The following is a 20197-nucleotide window of genomic DNA, read 5'->3' as shown; positions in this document are numbered from 1 at the left end:
AATTGTTGGGCGTTTCTGTGTGCAGAGTTAGGAATCCAGTGATGCTGAAGTTTCACCTTGGTAACTCTGGATTAGCCAGAACAGTGAGCTAATAGTGCATGTAGATCGTTCTTCAACCGAGGTGCTAGAGAAACCGAGGACAGTCAAGAGTGAATGCTGTACAGTGAGTGCCAGTCTGCTCACTCACATGTTGTGCTTGCTGAAGTGACAAAGGTTGTAGATACGATCCAGGATTTCACACTGGAGCATGCAAACACAGAAACTACATTTATCTGCGATGATGACCGAATCATAGAGTCCCTGCAGTGTGGAAACAGGACCTTCGGCCCAACAAGTCCACATCAACCCTTGGCATCCCACTTAGACCCATCCCCCAACTCGGAATAATGTAACATCAAAGGAGACCATTTCACTTGGCCAGCTCGCTTTTATGCTTTTTCCTTTCCTTTGAAGAAACTGTCCAATTCAACTCGCTTTCCTGCCTTTCTCCCAAAACCTTGCATATTTTTCTTTCCAGGTAAATATCCAATTTGCCTCTTGAAAACTTTGTATTTAATTTGCTTCCCGCATCCTTTCAGGCTGTGCACTCCAAATGAACAAAGCATGCAGTGGTTTTGAAAGAGAAGGAAATCTCTCCAGACCATTTCACTGGTCACCTTAATTCTGAGTCTTCTGATTACCTATCTACCTTCCACTGGAAACAATCTCTCCTCCTAATTTATTTCATTAAAATCCTTCAGGATCTTAAACATCTCTGTCGAATCTCCTGTGAAGATAATAGCATGTTGTTTTATTTCTCTGTATAATTAAAGTACAGTGAACCTGGTCCTATTCCAATAAATCTTCGTGACATCCTTCCTAAAATGTGGAAAACTGCAGTAATGCTCAAGATGGGGCCTAGGTAGTAACTTAGAGAAGTTTTGTAGCATAATTTCTTTGCTTTTCACTTTGTGTACCTTCCCAGTAAAGTCACAGATACCAGATGCATTTTTGTCTTAAACAATCTTATCGCTTGTCTTTCTGCGCTGCAACATTCAGTTACCCACATCCTCAGGTGTCTCTGTTTATGCACCTCTTTTAAAATTGCACAGTCTGTTTTATTTTACGTTCCTTTATTGTTGCCACTAAAATTGATCACTTCTCAGTTCTCTTTAGTTTAATTTCATCTGCCGTGTGCCAGCCTGTTTCACTGGCCTGACCATGTGATATCCATTACTTATCCCCTTTGCAGTTTACAGGTTTTCTCAGATGCTGTTAAATCTGCAAATTATGTTCCTCGCACCCAGGTAATTATTATCAATCAAAGGAATGTGTTATCCTATTATCAACCTTTGTGAAGCACTGCTACGTAATTCCCTCCGCTCCGAAAACATCTATTCAAAACAATTGGACATAGACCAGTTTTTCCGCCGCCTTCGCCCACACTGAGCCCTGCCGCATCTTCACCATCCCCCCAGACCTCCCACTGACTGAGGACGAACGGTCAGTCCTTAGCAAGGGGCTCACCTTTGTCCCCCTACAACCACACATCAACGAATACCAGTCACGATTGGACATAGAGCAGTTTTTCCGCCGCCTTCGCCTCCATGCCTACTTCTTCAACCGGGAGCCTAACCCTCCCTCCACTGACCCCTTCATCCGCTTCCAAGACAAGTCCTCCTCCTGGACAGCACCCCCAGGCCTCCTACCCTCCCTCGACCTCTTCATCTCCAACTGCCGTCAAGACATTAACCGCCTCAACCTCTCCACCCCTCTCACCCACTCCAACCTCTCCCCTGCAGAACGGGCAGCCCTCCGCTTCAACCCCAACCTCACCATCAAACCCGCACACAAGGGTGGCGCAGTGGTAGTATGGCGCACTGACCTCTACATCGCCGAGGCCAGACGCCAACTCTCCGACACCACCTCCTACCGACCCCTCGATCATGACCCCACACCCGAGCACCAAACCATCATCTCCAACACCATTCATGACCTCATCACCTCAGGGGACCTCCCACCCACAGCCTCCAACCTCATTGTTCCCCAACCCCTCACGGCCCGTTTCTATCTCCTTCCCAAAATCCACAAAACTGCCTGCCCTGGTCGACCCATCGTCCCGGCTTGCTCCTGCTCCACCGAACTCGTGTCCACCTATCTGGACTCCATTTTCTCCCCTTTGGCCCAGGAACTCCCCACCTACGTCCGTGACACCACCCACGCCCTCCACCTCCTCCAGGACTTCCAATTCCCCGGCCCCCAACACCTCATCTTCACCATGGACGTCCAGTCCCTATACACCTGCATTCTGCATGCAGATGGCCTCGAGGCCTTCCGCTTCTTCCTGTCCCGCAGGCCCGACCAGTCCCCCTCCACCGACACCCTCATCCGCCGACCTGAACTCGTCCTCACCCTCAACAACTTCTCTTTCGACTCCTCCCACTTCCTACAGACTAAGGGGGTGGCCATGGGCACCCGCATGGGCCCCAGCTATTCCTGCCTCTTTGTAGGTTACGTGGGACAGTCCCTCTTCCGCACCTACACAGGCCCCAAACCCCACCTCTTCCTCCGTTACATTGATGACTGTATCGGCGCCGCCTCTTGCTCCCCAGAGGAGCTCGAACAGTTCATCCACTTCACCAACACCTTCCACCCCAACCTTCAGTTCACCTGGGCCATCTCCAGCACATCCCTCACCTTCCTGGATCTCTCAGTCTCCATCTCAGGCAACCAGCTTGTAACTGATGTCCATTTCAAGCCCACCGACTCCCACAGCTACCTAGAATACACCTCCTCCCACCCACCCTCCTGCAAAAATTCCATCTCCTATTCCCAATTCCTCCGCCTCCGCCGCATCTGCTCCCACGGTAAGACATTCCACTCCCGCACATCCCAGATGTCCAAGTTCTTCAAGGACCGCAACTTTCCCCCCACAGTGATCGAGAACGCCCTTGACCGCGTCTCCCGCATTTCCCGCAACACATCCCTCACACCCCGCCCCCGCCACAACCGCCCAAAGAGGATCCCCCTCATTTTCACACACCACCCCACCAACCTCCGGATAAAACGCATCATCTTCCGGCACTTCCGCCATCTACAATCCGACCCCACCACCCAAGAAATTTTTCCATCCCCACCCCTGTCTGCTTTCCGGAGAGACCACTCTCTCCGTGACTCCCTTGTTTGCTCCACACTGCCCTCCAACCCCACCACACCCGGCACCTTCCCCTGCAACCGCAGGAAATGCTACACTTGCCCCCACACCACCTCCCTCACCCCCATCCCAGGCCCCAAGATGACATTCCACATTAAGCAGAGGTTCACCTGCACATCTGCCAATGTGGTATACTGCATCCACTGTACCCGGTGTGGCTACCTCTACATTGGGGAAACCAAGCGGAGGCTTGGGGACCGCTTTGCAGAACACCTCCGCTCGGTTCGCAACAAACAACTGCACCTCCCAGTCGCAAACCATTTCCACCCCCCTCCCATTCTTTAGATGACATGTCCATCATGGGCCTCCTGCAGTGCCACAATGATGCCACCCGAAGGTTGCAGGAACAGCAACTCCTATTCCGCTTGGGAACCCTGCAGCCTAATGGCATCAATGTGGACTTCACCAGCTTCAAAATCTCCCCTTCCCCCACCGCATCCCTAAACCAGCCCAGTTCGTCCCCTCCCCCCACTGCACCACACAACCAGCCTAGCTCTTCCCCTCCACCCACTGCATCCCAAAACCAGTCCAACCTGTCTCTGCCTCCCTAACCTGTTCTTCCTCTCACCCATCCCTTCCTCCCACCCCAAGCCGCACCCCCATCTCCTACCTACACACCTCATCCCACCTCCTTGACCTGTCCGTCTTCCCTGGACTGACCTATCCCCTCCCTACCTCCCCACCTCCCCACCTATACTCTCTCCACCTATCTTCTTTTCTCTCCATCTTCGGTCCGCCTCCCCCCTCTCTCCCTATTTATTCCAGAACCCTCACCCCATCCCCCTCTCTGATGAAGGGTCTAGGCCCGATATGTCAGCTTTTGTGCTCCTGAGATGCTGCTTGGCCTGCTGTGTTCATCCAGCCTCACATTTTATTATCTTATTCAAAACAATTCTCTGGTTTCTGTCCCTCAGCTAGTTTTGAATATCCAACTGCCACGCTCACTTTTGTCGTGTGGGCTTCTTTGTTCCTAATATGTCTCTCATACACCTAATGAACTTTCGTTCATCCACCCCGTTAGATCAGCTATTTTGATTCACAGTTGGTCCTTCTTTCTTTAGACAGCCCTTTAGTCCAACTGCTTCTTTTGTCCTCAATACAAAGGAATTTATTGTTACATTTGCATTTATATTTTTTCTACTTTCCTTGGAAACTTGAATAAGGTCACCTCTCAGATTTCCAGTCCAATTGGAAATGCCCACATCTCTTCAGTCACTCCTAAGGATTGAAGAGCCCTGTAACTGAGGGTTGCCTTTGTTGCGTGCGATTTGCAAGATGCCATATTTACTGCCACTCTGGCTGAAATGATGGCTGTCAGTCTGTCTGCCCCAGAAGTCGTGGTGGGCCAGGGGCAGCTTTTGCTTGAGTTGGACTTCCATCTTTATCCGTCAACAGACCAGCCCAGGCAGGGCTGCCAGCTGGTCTGACTGAAAGCCCAAGCGGGTTGGAGTTGAGAGCCTAGGGATGGAGGGGGAAACAGTTAAAGGTGGGGCATGGCCTTGGAAGGTGTGCCTCCAATGGGCACAGCAGACTCCGGCGCCACTCTCCCACCACCGGGGATCGTTCAACTCCCTCCCAATGCCATCCAACAGCAGTGAAAGCCACCAAGGTACCCACTTTGCCGATGCTTTCCCCTCGTGCACGGAATATAGTGGTGGAGGCAGAACAAGGCACTTGAATGTCCATTTGCTGGGTGGGAGAGGTGGTACCTGACCGCTTCTCTCTCCCCCCGCCGCCTCCGTCCACCATAATATGGGAGACAGGTCCTGGTGTGGGCGAGAGGGAGGTGGGAAGACTAACTACTACATTTAATGACCCACCTCCATTGTCTCCATGCTACCTTCAGATAGGCTGGCACAGGTGGAGGAGCAGATAATCCAACCTTTGACCAAAGATGACAGCCCATATACAAATGGACAATCCGACCAGAACCCAGTGTACTGTCATCTTCTGTGACCCGAATTCTACTGTGTTTTCCATGTTGTTCATTTGACTTTCGGAATACTGTGTTCAATTCTGCTCTCCCTGCCGTGGGAAAGGTTTTGGCAAACTTGGAAGGGTTCAGAAAAGTATTACAAGGATGTTGCCAGGGTTGGAGGGTTTAAGCTGTAAGGAAAGGCTGAATAGGCTGGGACCATTTTCCCTGGAGCGTTTGAGGTTGAGAGGTGGCCTTATTGAGGTTTATAAAATCGTGACGGGCATGGATAGAGTGAATAGCCAAGGTTTACCCATGGTAGGGCGGTCCAAAACTACAGGGCATAGGTTTAAGTTGGGAAGGGAAAGATATAAAAGGGACCTAAAGGGCAATTTTTTTCACACACAGGTTTGTACATGCATGGAATGAGCTAGCAGAGGAAGTAGTGGAGGCTGGTACAATTTCAAAATTTAAAAGACATCTGGATGAGTTCATGAAAAAGAAGGACCACATGCTGGCAAATAGGATTAGATTAATTTAGGATATCTGGTCAGCATGGATGAGTTGGACAGAGGGGTCTGTTTCTGTGCTGTACATCTCCATGGCTCTGTGTGACTGCTGCTGCATGAGACAGGTTTAGCACCTGTCCACTAACATTCCTATGTCTGGATGTGTGTTTGCTCGCTGAGCTGGAAGGCTCGTTTTCAGACGTTTCGTCACCATTCTAGGTAACATCAGTGAGCCTCCGGTGAAGCGCTGGTGTTATGTCCCGCTTTCTACTTATCTGTTTAGGTTTCCTTGGGTTGGTGATGTCATTTCCTGTTCTTTTTCTCATTTATGTAATATCCTCAGAAAAAGAACAGGAAATGACATCACCAACCCAAGGAAACCTAAACAGATAAATAGAAAGCGGGACATAACACCAGCGCTTCACCGGAGGCTCACTGATGATGTTACCTAGAATGGTGACGAAATGTCTAAAAACGAACCTTCTAGCTCAGCGAGCAAACTCATCCAGAACCTCAACCTGAGCTACAAATCTTCTCAAAACTCACTATTCCTATGTCTCCTTCAGCATCACTGATTATTTGCCAGTTAGCTATCTGAGCATCCTGTCTGTGCCATGCCCTTCTAAGCACTTTGCCAAAATCGTTTGATTCTTAGATGTCTCTGGTCAGATTTTGTATTTTCTTTTAGTGGATTCGCGTTTCCTGCCCCCAGGCACCTACGATGACTGGATAGTTGTCCTGTGTCAAAGATGGTTCAAACCTGCTAATTTAACCACTGAATGACACCAAAGAATGGCAAGTCCAGGTACAGAGCCCACTGAGAGGAATTGTGTCACATTGCAGGAGCGCTGTCAGTCAGGAGCAGACAGCAGTGCCCAGCTGTGGGTGAATTTAATGTGCAGAATCAAACTGCAGCTTGTCCAACAAAAATAGTGTGACCTGGCTTCTGAACTGGACTGTCACGATGGGTTGAGCCACAAATTGTTTCCCTGTACTGTAGTTGCCAACTCCTACATAGTCATGGTCCTGGAAGTGTTGTCATATGACCTCCAAAGCACCCCCCCCACTCCACCCACTCCCTCTGTGTTGGTTAACCAACACATCCATACTATCACGCCTGCCTTTCCACAGTCATTTATTTGTTTGACTAAATTTTCGACTTGATGTCAACGGCCTTTTTTTTCCATGTCTGGGCATTCTGAGAACTGAATGCTTCCCCGATTAAAAAATTTTCTTTGAATTTCCCTTATGAATTTTCTCTTGGTTTCTTGTTGCACCTTAGCCGTACCAGACCATAGAGCTGCTCCCTTGTTAGAGAGGGTCACCATGCCTCAGACATGAGGCGTGGCTGAGAAGGAAAATCCATTTAATGGTAACCTCAGCCAGCGTACGATACGAACTAATGCTGTTGGTGTCACGCTGCAGTGCAAACCAGCCATCCAGCCAACTGAGCTTAACTGAACCCCAGAGCAGGATCTTGGAGATTAGCTTTTAAACCCTGGGGACTCCAGGTTAATCCCGGCTGTTGGGAAACCTGTGTGTAAAGCTGGATTCATTCCACGTTGGCAGATGTGCAGGTGAACCTCTGCTTAATGTGGTATACTGCATCCACTGTACCCGGTGCGGCTTCCTCTACATTGGGGAAACCAAGCGGAGGCTTGGGGACCGCTTTGCAGAACACCTCCGCTCAGTTCGCAACAAACAACTGCACCTCCCAGTCGCAAACCATTTCCACTCCCCCTCCCATTCTGTAGATGACATGTCCATCATGGGCCTCCTGCACTGCCACAATGATGCCACCCGAAGGTTGCAGGAACAGCAACTCATATTCCGCCTGGGAACCCTGCAGCCTAATGGTATCAATGTGGACTTCACCAGTTTCAAAATCTCCCCTTCCCCTACTGCATCCCTAAACCAGCCCAGTTCGTCCCCTCCCCCCACTGCACCACACAACCAGCCCAGCTCTTCTCCCCCCCCCCCCCCCCCCCCACCCACTGCATCCCAAAACCAGTCCAACCTGTCTCTGCCTCCCTAACCGGTTCTTCCTCTCACCCATCCCTTCCTCCCACCCCAAGCCTCACCCCCATCTACCTACTAACCTCATCCCACCTCCTTGACCTGTCCGTCTTCCCTGGACTGGCCTATCCCCTCCCTACCTCCCCACCTATACTCTCTCCACCTATCTTCTTTACTCTCCATCTTTGGTCCGCCTCCCCCTCTCTCCCTATTTATTCCAGTTCCCTCTCCCCATCCCCCTCTCTGATGAAGGGTCTAGGCCCGAAACGTTAGCTTTTGTGCTCCTGAGATGCTGCTTGGCCTGCTGTGTTCATCCAGCCTCACATTTTATTATCTTGTAAAGCTGGTAGTGGATTTGATACTCTGTTATATGTGTGGAGAGGAGGAGAGAATGCGCAGCCCAGTGTTTTTTCCCCTCTGACGAAGATACTTGCTTGTAGACTTCACAGCTGATGCTATGAGCCAATAGCTAGGAAAAAGGCAGCTCCTTCCTGGAATAATTCTTTGTTCTTTATCTTCCCAACCCTCTGTACAAATAGCATCTGCTTGATGTGTTCCCACTCGAAAATCAATAGCTTTGTAGGATTTATTTCTGAGGCAGTATCTACCTTTTACCTTTCAAACATTCATTCATGTAATGTCTTTGCTCAGCTGGTGCCACTCCTAACTGCCCTTGAGAATTTTGTGGTGAGCCACCTTGAACCAGTGCAGTCCTCGAGTTGTAGGGACACCTACAATGCTGTTAGGAAGCGATCATAGGATTTTGACCTAGAGACAATTTTCTATGGCTAGAATGTGTGGCACGGGGTGGGGTCAAGTTGAAGGTGATGTCCTCATGTGCCTGCTGCTCTTGTATCTCTTGGTGGAAGAGCTTGCAGGTTGAAAGTTTGATAAATCTTTGGGTTACTGCGGAACATCTCATAGGTGGCACATGCTACTTCCACTGTGTGAAAGGTGGTGAAGGGAGTGATGTTGAAGATAGTGGACAGGTACTCTTCTTGGAAAGTATCAAGCTCGAGCATCGTTGGACTGCACTGGTCCAGGACCATTAGGAGTCCTGAGTTGGGCCTTGTACATGGTCTGGTGAGATAGCAGATGAGTTGGTCACCATAGAATTCCCAGTCTCTTGTAACCACAGCATTTACACAGCTAGTCCAGTCAGATTCTGATCAATCGCAACCCCCAAGACATTGATAGGTCTGTGGTGCGAAGCCTCAGGACCATCTCAGAATGGTGTATTTGCTGAAACCTGAGGTAGTTCCCCAAATCTGTATGGATTAATTTGTGGCACTGAAGTAGTCACTTAATTGGTTTCTTACCACAGCTACAAAGAAGCTCCATGTCTGATATTTCATGAGGATTTAAATGTTGGAGGATTATGGAATAATGCATTTCTTGCAAATTTTATGGAAATACCTGCAATGGTTCATTTAAACGGGGTTGTTGAAAGGTCATCGTGGACATCTGGCAATGTTTTAAACAAGCCTAGAAATCACCTGGCCGGTGATGCCTTGTTCTGCGGTAGACCCTACAGGGGCTGCTAGAACAATGACTGGCTTGTGGAATTTCATGGTTTATCTGGCCTACATTTGGGGAGCAAGAAATGTGGGAAGAAGGACTGCTTGTCTGTTTTTAAACAAAAAAAAATCCTCTGTTGAATTCAGGGTTAAATCAATTTGTTCATATGAAACCGTGATCTGATTAAACTTACCAACGTTGCATTTCCTGAGCAAGCTGTGTCTGCCAAGAATCCAGAGTCCGTTGCACATGATTATTGATGTGACCATACATGCCAGAATGTCAGAACACTAGATTTGAGAACATTCTATATCACACAGGGTAGCACTGTGGCTCACTGTGCCTCTCAGCGCCAGTGATCCGGGTTCGATTGCACCTTCGGATGACTGTGTGGAGTTTGTACATTCTCCCCATGTCTGTGTGAGCTTTCTGTCAGGTGCTTTGGTTTCCTCCCACAGTCCAAAGATGGGCAGGTTAGGTGGTTTGGCCATGCTAAATTGCCCATAGTGTCCAGGGGTGTGTAAATTAGTTGGATTAGACATGGGGAAATGCAGGGTTACAGGGAAAAGGTAGGGGCTTGGGTCTCAGCCTGGGTCTGAGTGGGATGCTCTTTGGAGAGGCAGTGTGGACTTGTTGGGCTGAGTAGCCTGTTTCCAGACTAAGGATTCTATCTATCTCTATCCTTTTTGTCTTCAAGAATAACCAATTGGCTCAGAATTGTTACCCCAGAAAGCTCATTGCTGCAAAGAAATCATTGGTTGATGGATCATTTTATTTGAAACCTGACCCACACATAACTGGCCATTCTGGTAACTAGGAAAACTCTCTGTTCTATGTTGTGACCTGTGAAGTAGTTGGACCAGAGTGACAGTGTACTTCCCCAAACTCAGTCACAACAATACACATTCACTGAAATCGATTGGATGTTTAGATGTCTAAAAATTTTGAATTTTAAAAAACCAGATTGGATTTGTTTCTGGTCGTGGAAGGCTGGTCTTATTTCAGATTTGCTAAGGACAATTTTAAAGCTTACACTCACTCACTGCTGGTGAGAGACATCGCCTCTGCACTGTCCTTGTTTGATGGAGAGATGATGTTAATAACTCTCTGACTGCTTGCTGTGGCTTGAGCTATGACAATGCAAATGAGGGGAATATTGTTTTCTTTCAAGCATTGTTGTGGTCTCGTCTGCACAAAGGAGGTGCAGCACCATCTGATAGTGATAAAGTATACAGCATGGAAACAGACCCTTCGGTCCACCTTGTCTGCACTGACCAGACATCCCAATATCTGGCCTACTCCCATTTACTGCATTTGACCCTATCCCTTTAAACCCGTTGGCAGCCTTCAAAGGGAATTGATTAAATAGTTGAAAACAAAGATGTTGTACGGCTTTTAAGAAATCCATTAGACAGATCTTTTTTCTTCCTCAAAAAAAGCTCAGACAATGGCCTCTGTCTCTGTTTATAAGGTTTTGATTTCTCCAATTGGTGGGGCGAGTTATGAGCCTTTACCACTTATTGCCTTTGTATTATTTTAACATATGAATAAAATCTCCAACGCTGAATAATTTTATGATTGCTGAGTATGCTGACTACTGCCAACAGAAATAATTTTTTTATAAACAAACTTTGCCAAAATACCTCCGGGTTAAAGTGTTCAAACCATTCTCAACTGACTTGTTCGTCACAGGAGGATGATTATTGATTAAGAACAAGTTACTGGATAAAGAGGTGTTCATGACTGTAATGAAGTTCTGCGATGCAGTTAAAAGCAGAGAATGTAATGCCTTTGTTTAGTGAACAGACATAAATGGCTGATCTATTTGCCCTTCATTTTTTACTGAAATTTCATCTTTTTTTTGGGAGTTGCTTTGAACTGCATTTTATTTTTAGATGCCTGCACTGAATTTGTATTATACAGTAAGCTTGCTCTCCAGCTTAGCTGTTAAGATGCTTATTTTTGAAGACCCGATCAATGGCTTGAAGTCCTCTGGGATGACACGTGAGCACATGAAATGGGCAGCCAGACTCATGACGAGTCTTGTTAGCGCTCAGTTGAATTGATGACCTGTCACATGTTACAGCCGGAGGAAATTGAAGACCGAACCTATTGAGCAGAAACAGCAAAATGTCTGCACAGTTGGTTTGTCAGGATTCCTGGTCAGGACCTACCTGTAAAACAGACTTAACAGCCGCTCGTGCCTTTGCTTGTCATATTTCTTGGAGTGTGAAACCAAGTGCAGTGATCCTAATTACTCCTGTTATTCTGAAAAGCCACAAAAATTAGACTCCCTTCATTTTGATGAGTTGGATGTTTAATTGGGTTCACCTGGTTAGTTGTTGCTGATGAGACAATTGAAGGTGCAGTTCTTCTCCATGTGAAAGAGAGGGCACTTGTGCAATTTACCCAGAATGAAGCTAGCATTCTTGCAAACATTATACACTTCAAGTCTGTTTCTGCACAATTATGGAGTTTGCTCAGCTGTTGTAATAAGTCTTTTGGAAATCAGACTCTTCGAAAAAAATTACATGAGCTGCTGATGGCCAAGAGTTTGACCAATTTGTCATTTATGCTCAGAACAGGCTTTCATGTACGGTCATTGTTAATTAACTGTGAACATTTCAAACATTGGGTGAACCAGGTGCATGTAAAATAGATTTTTCAGTACGTGCCAAGATCTTTATTGTGTTACTCCATGCCGCCTCTGTCACCTCCATGAATTGGATCTCCACTGAGCACTGTACCAAAATTTATTTCATCAAAGAAAACTCTGGCCACTTTTCATTTTTTCCTGTCTGGAGTATTGCGCAGGACACGCATAATTTCTTTGTGGGCAAATCTTTCAGGGACGACACCGCAAAATGTAAATGGAGCACACACACACACACACACACAGGAGTAAGAAGATCGATTATTACTGCTAGTTTAATTTTCCCCACACATTGCATCTTGGAAAGCCACAATCAATAAGATAGAACATACAGTTAAAATGGAAAAAAAACCCCTATTTAAAAAGGAAAGATGTGATTGCATGTCTCCTGAGATAATTAATTCTTCAGCTTTGCTTCACTGCTGTAGCAGCACTTGAGTACCTCTTCTCAATCCGTGTTCACCCACGGTCCTCGCGCCCTCTCGCATGCGCAGAATGCCGGGGGCTCACGATTGGGAGGAGGCAATGTGGGAAGGTTTTCACTGCAGCTTCTCCTTGATCAGAGAGGTCATTATAAATAGCGTACCTACTATTCTGTCCACCTAGACTGACCAGATATTTGGGTCTTGGCTTTCCAGGTGCCCATTACCAATTTTTCATTTCTGTGCCTTGTCGCGAACTGTTGTGAATGTTATGACCCCGTTATGGTCATTGATGGAACTTTGGTATTTTGTAATCAGCCTGTTGAGCTGTTGCCCCCCACCCCTGGAGCAGGTGGGACTTGAACCCAGGCTCCCTGGCTCAGAGGTAGGGACATTGCACCACTTTGCCTTGTATAAACCTACGTAAAATAGCCATTACTGTCTGTAATATCCCGTGCAATTTTCAGCAGATGTTTGTTTGAAGTCCTGGTCTGATCTTACGGCACTGCAGCCTACCTTACTCCAAAGAAAATGGCTTAGCTTAAAATAAAACCCTGAACGTTGATAGATTATAAACCTGTGTCCTGCACATGTCCAGCCTGTCTGGAAGCATGTTCAGACAGGGAGGAGCATGATCGGTATCCAAAAAAGCAACAACATGGAATACTTGTGGTGCCTCTACCTTCACCTCAAAGTGGTTGGAATACTAAAGGAAAGAAGCTAGGCTTCAGCTGTACAGTCATGCCTGGAAATACCATCTGGAATACAGCATTTAGCTCAGACCCCTTACATTAGGACATACACACTGACTTTGGTAGAATGTGGCACAGGTTTGCCAGAATGGTGAAACTAATTTATAAACGCAGCTTCTGTGGATTTGCCTTGAGATGAGAAGTGATCACCTCAGGGTGTTTAACGTGGTAAAAGAATCTGCTCGGGTAGACATAAAAGTATTTCCTTATGTGAGCATTAATTAAAAAGTTTAAAACTGGAATTGTTTATTAGTTATCCTTGTTCACTGAAGATCAGAAATCAACACGGATAAGTGGAATTGAGAGAGAGAGATCAGCTATGATCTAATTGAAGTTTGGAGGCTCAAGAGGTGACAATGTGCAGTTGCCAATTTTGATTAAATCTACTGGTGGTTTCATCACATGATTTGTCCCCGTGTTCTGGCCATTCATTGGCCAACACATCATTCATCTTGTGACGCGCTGCCTTCCTACACGTAACATAAAGCAGAAAGATTCGTTCGTCAATCAAATGATGCTTGAGTGCTGGCTGATAAGCCTTTTGTCCTTTCTTTCAATGTTTTAGATCCCACAAAGCAGAATGTTCAGCGAAAATTACAAAAGCAGTGGTTTTCTGTGGGGTTGCACTCCACAGTCCTGTGCAGCTTGATTTTCCATTCTTGGGGGCTCTGGCCTCTTCCAGGAGACTTGGCAACCCTACAGCAATGGCCAATTCCCATTCTCATAGAAAATACTCATTTGTCCAAACTGGGTCTGCCTCACCTAAGCTCATTGTTTAAAGCATCATGTCACGGTGTTGTAACACCTTTTTCTAATTCCCAATGCCTTGTTCATCTGGCCCCACCTATCTTGAGTACTTGCGCTAATTTTCTCAGATGCATATTTCTAAAATGAGTCTACAATAAGGTTAATATTAAACTTATTATCCAGACCCACGATCTCCATTTACCTTGAGCTCTCTGGTTTTGTTTTCACAGGACAGCCAGTTTTGTACTGGTGCTCACGTAACATGACCTTTTGGAGCAGCATCTCCTTCAATTTGGCAGTTCTCATGAACCTGCTGGTGGCATTATTTTACCCTTTTGAAGGTGTCCGAGGAGGTAACGTCACTATGACTTGTGTGCATGCGAATCGGGCTGTGGTTTGCTTGTTCAATAAAATAGCGGCTTGTTTAAGTGGAACCTTCAAATGTTGTACCCGTTCTTGATTTTTTTTCCCCTCTTCTGATATAGTCCATCAACAAATGTTTTAATTGAATGTGATTTTGTTGAAACTTTGGATGATTTTACCCACTGTTTTCTGTTTAAGCTGCATTCCATGTCAAGCCCGCAGGCACTTGATTAGAAATTGTCTTCTTTGAGGATCTCTGTCATTTCATGATTATTTTTTTCAACTATTTATGTCGTGATTTTAACTCATTCTATTGTATTTTTTACAAGCATGGCTGTTCACTGCAGCCTAAAAAGGCAAATTATGAGCATTCCAGCAGTTCCGAAGAGCTTAGACGTTTTGCTAGTCCCGTGATTGGGAAAGTTATGTACTTTTTAAATGTTTTGGAGTGAACTGAAACCAGCTGAGATCCAGATTGTGACTTGGAGATAGTAGAGAGAGGGTTTTGATATAAATAAATGAATAAGTGTGCCTTTTGAGAGATGCTGCCATGTCATATGACCTCGGTGACCATGTGACAGGCTTCAGAATGTTGAAACTCTAGAATTACAGATCATGGAGCTGCGCAGCCTCAGCATCAAGTCAGTATTGTTAGTAAGCAAATTTTTAACACAAAAACCTAAATGCCTGGATGAGCTTGAATGAACTGTAAAACAGCCCACGCTAAAACAAATTATGTAAATCTCTAAACCTAATTAAGTCACGTGTTTCAATGTCATGTACCATCAGTTGGTTTGACGTACAGCTCTGTCACTATTTAAAAGAAAGGGGAGCATGTCTCCCTGGATTTATAACCATTGAGTATCCCACATCAGACATCACTGGTAAGACGATGAAATAGCTATTACCTCACTGCTTTTTGTAGAGATTCTTCTTGTGCAACTTGGTCACTGCTGCCTCTTATTTTACAACAGAGCCATATTTCAAAAGCACTTCATTGGCTGCAGAATGATTTGGGATGTTGCGAGGTAATGAAAGGCACTGCAGCAATTCAAGTTCATTCTTGTCACACTGGGCAACCTCTGTCCAGGGATCCCGGTGTACCGGAGAAAATTTAATTTGTGAAAAAGCATTGGCATTGCTGTGTGAGATGAAGCCACGAGGTACACACTATCTATTGTTGTTTAGTTAATTGAAGTTTCATGACAGATGTAATAGGGGGAGAACTGTGCTGGAAAACTGAAAGTTTTACAAACACGTTTCAACTCCAACCATCGAGATGTGCAGGGTCAACAGAATGTGGATCTGGAAGGACGCAGCAGGTCAGGCAGCATCAGGGGAGCAAGAAAGCCGATGTTTCGGGTCAGGATCGTTCTTCAGTTCAACTTTCCTGCTCCTCTGTTCCTGCCTGACTACCTGTGTTCCTCCAGCTCTCCACTCTGTTGATTCTGACTGTAGCATCTGCAGTTCTTGCAATCACCAAGATGCGCACATTAGGTGGAATGGCCACGCTAAACTGACCCAAATGTCCAGGGATACAGAGGCAAAGTAGATTAACCATGGGAAATGCCAGCTTATGGAGTTGGGGCAGGTCGGAGTGGGGTACTCTTCAGATGATTGGTGTGGACTCTTGGTCAGATGACCTGCTGCCACACTGAAGGAATTCTGTTGGGATCCTATGGTGGAAAGAAAACCTAACTATCCAGGTGTGTCAACCCTTTTGTATGAGTGACCTTATAATGAAGAATTTAATCCTTGTCCTGTCTGTTTTTCATTTAGAAGTCTTACTGACTTCCAGCGTTCTCTTAAATTGCACTGCAATGAAACACACTCACCACAGACTGGAAGGCAACCGATTCGCTCTGGTTTCATTTATGCTGATGCCAACCAGTTGGCTGATGCTACATCGTGGTTAATCCAAGTTTTGTGATCTCGGGCATACCCAGCCATCACTGTGGGTATGACATGGACCTTTCACCTTCACAGATCTCAGTCCAAGTGGGGCAGCCCAAGCTTAGCCCTCAGTGCTGTCAATTAGATCGCCTTGAGCTTTTCAGCCAATTCCGATAGGCTGCTTCAATTCACTGCATGGCAACCAGTCTGATCTGGGTTACGTGCTGGGCTCTCCTTGAGATTCCATGTGTGGAGGAAGTGTGATGTCTTTGCATGGGAAGTGTCATTCTTGTTGAGAGCAAGACTGTTTTCTTTCCTTTTGAGACAGAGATTAAACCCTGGAGGCTCCACTGCTGGACCGTAGACTTGATCTTTGTTGGTGATATAGGTGGCAGCTCAGGGATTACAGCATTTGTCCTCCCTGACAAAATGTGTACTGCCTCAAAGCATTTGCAGAGCTGCAGGAACGCTGTGATGACTCACGTCTACAGACAATTCTGTGGATCCTCGTAAACTGTTCAGGGTTGGTTTCGGTGACTGTGGTGTTGGTATGCTTTCTGAGCACAAGACAAAGAGTTCTGTGCATGCGCTTAATTGAAATTGTGCTTGTGACTTGACTCTCGGCAAATATAAATGGTGTGTTCCTTGAGAGTCTGAATGTCCTTGAACCTCAATATCTACTTTTGTAGATTTCTTTCCTCTTCACCCTCAAGAGTTAAATTAGCAGAGCCAAGGTTGTTATAAACAGTATCTGTTCTCTGTCTCAAGTGCTTAAATAATAGTTTGCATAAATGGGACTTGTGCTTATAGGAGCTTAGAAGGTTTGGTATGAGAGATAATGGGAACTGCAGATGCTGGAGAATTCCAAGATAATAAAATGTGAGGCTGGATGAACACAGCAGGCCCAGCAGCATCTCAGGAGCACAAAAGCTGACGTATCGGGCCTGGACCCTTCATCAGAGAGGTGGATGGGGTGAGGGTTCTGGAATAAATAGGGAGAGAGGGGGAGGCAGACCGAAGATGGAGAGAAAAGAAGATAGGTGGAGAGGAGAGCAGAGGTGGGGAGGTAGGGAGGGGATAGGTCAGTCCAGGGAAGATGGACAGGTCAAGGAGGTGGGATGAGGTTAGTAGGTAGATGGGGGGTGTGGCTTGGGGTGGGAGGAAGGGATGGGTGAGAGGAAGAACCGGTTAGGGAGGCAGAGACAGGTTGGACTGGTTTTGGGATGCAGTGGGTGGGGGGGAAGAGCTGGGCTGGTTGTGTGGTGCAGTGGGGGGAGGGGACGAACTGGGCTGGTTTAGGGATGCAGTAGGGGAAGGGGAGATTTTGAAACTTGTGAAGTCCACATTGATACCATTAGGCTGCAGGGTTCCCAGGCGGAATATGAGTTGCTGTTCCTGCAACCTTTGGGTGGCATCATTGTGGCACTGCAGGAGGCCCATGATGGACATGTCATCGAGAGAATGGGAGGGGGGGTGAAGCAGAGGTTCACCTGCACATCTGCCAATGTGGTATACTGCATCCACTGTACCCGGTGCGGCTTCCTCTACATTGGGGAAACCAAGCGGAGGCTTGGGGACCGCTTTGCAGAACACCTCTGCTCAGTTCGCAACAAACAACTGCACCTCCCAGTCGCAAACCATTTCCACTCCCCCTCCCATTCTCCAGATGACATGTCCATCATGGGCCTCCTGCACTGCCACAATGATGCCACCCGAAGGTTGCAGGAACAGCAACTCATATTCCGCCTGGGAACCCTGCAGCCATATGGTATCAATGTGGACTTCACCAGTTTCAAGATCTCCCCTTTCCCTACTGCATCCCTAAACCAGCCCAGTTCGTCCCCTCCCCCCACTGCACCACACAACCAGCCCAGCTCTTCCCCCCCCACCCACTGCATCCCAAAACCAGTCCAACCTGTCTCTGGCTCCCTAACCGGTTCTTTCTCTCACCCATCCCTTCCTCCCACCCCAAGCCGCATCCCCATCTACCTACTAACCTCATCCCACCCCCTTGACCTGTCCGTCTTCCCTGGACTGACCTATCCCCTCCCTACCTCCCCACCTATACACTCTCCACCTATCTTCTTTACTCTCCATCTTCGGTCCACCTCCCCCTCTCTCCCTATTTATTCCAGTTCCCTCTCCCCATCCCCCTCTCTGATGAAGGGTCTAGGCCCGAAACGTCAGCTTTTGTGCTCCTGAGATGCTGCTTGGCCTGCTGTGTTCATCCAGCCTCACATTTTATTATCAAGGTTTGGTATGATCTAGTCAAGATACTTATAAAGAAAGTGGGTAAATGCAGGAGTTATACCCACCATTGACAGAGTTCAGCTCAAGGCGACAGCCCACTAAGAATGCAGCTGGTCTGACAATGAGTGAAATGACTCGGTTTGTGCCACATCCCATTGAAATCCCAAACTTGCACCCTCGCAAAGCTCGGGAGGCAGATTCCATGCAGTTGCCATCTGTGAAGTCAATAGATTTTTAGTAGGGAAGGGTTTAAATGAACACGGGGTGAAAATTTGTTAAATAGGGTTGAGCTATAGCTCAGTCATTTAATTGTACAGTGGAACAGGTTGAGGATTGTATGACTCACTCTAGTTCCTATTGTGTTGAAGGCTGCTCGCATCCTGGGAAGCACAGTTTTGACTCTGCCTGTTTCCTTGGAATTATATATTAAATCAAGTGCCATAAGTTAAGTGTCCATGTCTTGCCACTGGTATTCATGTGATGGTTTTAACTTCCCTGGCGCATGCGGCAGAACTATCGTGGAAGCTCATTGCTTCCAACGTAGCCAGCCTTACCCTTTGGTCCAGTTTGTGAGTGCACTCTGAGCCTTTTTACTACTTTGTTTGATCAAGGTGGAGAAAGTTCCCATAGAATAAATTTAAAATGGTTGAGAAAAACAGAGATGTTAAACTCCAGAGCCGTCAAACCAGTTCTCTTGTAAACTTAAAATGTGCTTGTCGCAAAGATTCAAAGGAGTAGCTGGCACCCCTGTTTATTGGTGAAAAGTCTAAATACTGAAGTATTTTAGTTTTGCTTTCTTTAACTTACTTTCATACATGGCCTTCCATGATTTCATGTCACCCCAAGGTGTTTTACAACAAATTGAGTCGCCTTTTTGTAAAAAGGTCACTATTGTAAAGTGGGAAATTTTGTCCTCTTAAATGTCATGAGTTTGGCACAAGAATGTGTTTTGATCAATGGAATATTTTATTCACATGATCTTCCTTGACTGGTCTTGATATGAATGGTTTTATTTAAGCGCTTGCAGCAGGTTTCTTTTTCAAATGGTGCAAGGAACCGAAACCCATTGGGTTTTCATGAATGTGTTCCTCTTGTCGCCTGCTGCCATCAAACATGGGGAATTATTTTCCTTTTGAGTGCGTGCTGTGTCTCCCGGCCCCCTCACCCCTCAATAAGATGGACACGAACACGCATCCAAGGTGGACCTGATACCCCAAAGCCAAATGAAATTTCCATGCCCTACTCTGACATGTAAGAAGCTGTTCATCGACTTCATTTCTCATGAACTGTTGACCAGTGGCCTTTGACAAGATGTAAAGGAGCAGCTCTTAAAGGGGCTGTGTCTTAGTTAAAAATGGCCTCCTGTCGAGACCGAATAATCCATTTGTGTGTATCAGCTGTTTTGTGCATTTCAACATTTTGCTGCTTCTGAATGTTGCTCCAGTCTTGCTTTTGTACTTTGCGGAAGCATTTACGTGGAGGCACTCTAATCTCTTTCCAAGAAACTTCGGGGAACCGTCAACTCTCTGCTCCAACAGTTGGTGGAGTGCTGTCATAATTCTTTCATCATCCCTGTCGGAGAGGGAGCGAGAGAGCGCGGCATGAGGCAGTGCTGCTTCTTATCATTATTCCCATCACCAGAGTAGTTGCATGTCTCAAACTGTATTCACGACCTCTCTGCTTGACCCAAACATCCCGTGCACCTTTGATTTGCCCTTTAAAGCAACGGTGTACAGCATTCCATATTCATTTCAAGAGTTTCAAAGAACATTTTTTGGTTCTGCTGTTAACTTTGTGGTTGAGGTTTCAGACAGGTTCACACAGAACTGTTATGTTTTGATATATGTATGTCACATTTTAAGTTAGATTTGAGAATTAAGGCACAGGTGGCGGCTATTAGAAATTCAGGAGCAGAGAGAAGCCACTAACAGGACTTTATTTGGAATACTGTCTAATTATTGGATGT

At 46.5% G+C, this 20197-nt stretch overlaps 1 protein-coding gene across 1 annotated transcript in view; it reads left to right on the top strand.

Moving 5' to 3' along the window:
• Nucleotides 1–20197, top strand: part of itpr1b (inositol 1,4,5-trisphosphate receptor, type 1b) — a 178920-nt gene that overhangs the window by 28978 nt on the left and 129745 nt on the right. The window contains exon 10 of the mRNA XM_059649970.1: nt 13956–14078. Within this exon, the coding sequence (XP_059505953.1) occupies nt 13956–14078 (123 nt within the window). The remainder of the gene's footprint in view (nt 1–13955; nt 14079–20197) is intronic.

Source organism: Stegostoma tigrinum, chromosome 11, assembly GCF_030684315.1.
Source record: "Stegostoma tigrinum isolate sSteTig4 chromosome 11, sSteTig4.hap1, whole genome shotgun sequence".
Taxonomy (NCBI): domain Eukaryota; kingdom Metazoa; phylum Chordata; class Chondrichthyes; order Orectolobiformes; family Stegostomatidae; genus Stegostoma; species Stegostoma tigrinum.
This window is presented reverse-complemented; position numbering and strand designations above follow the sequence as displayed.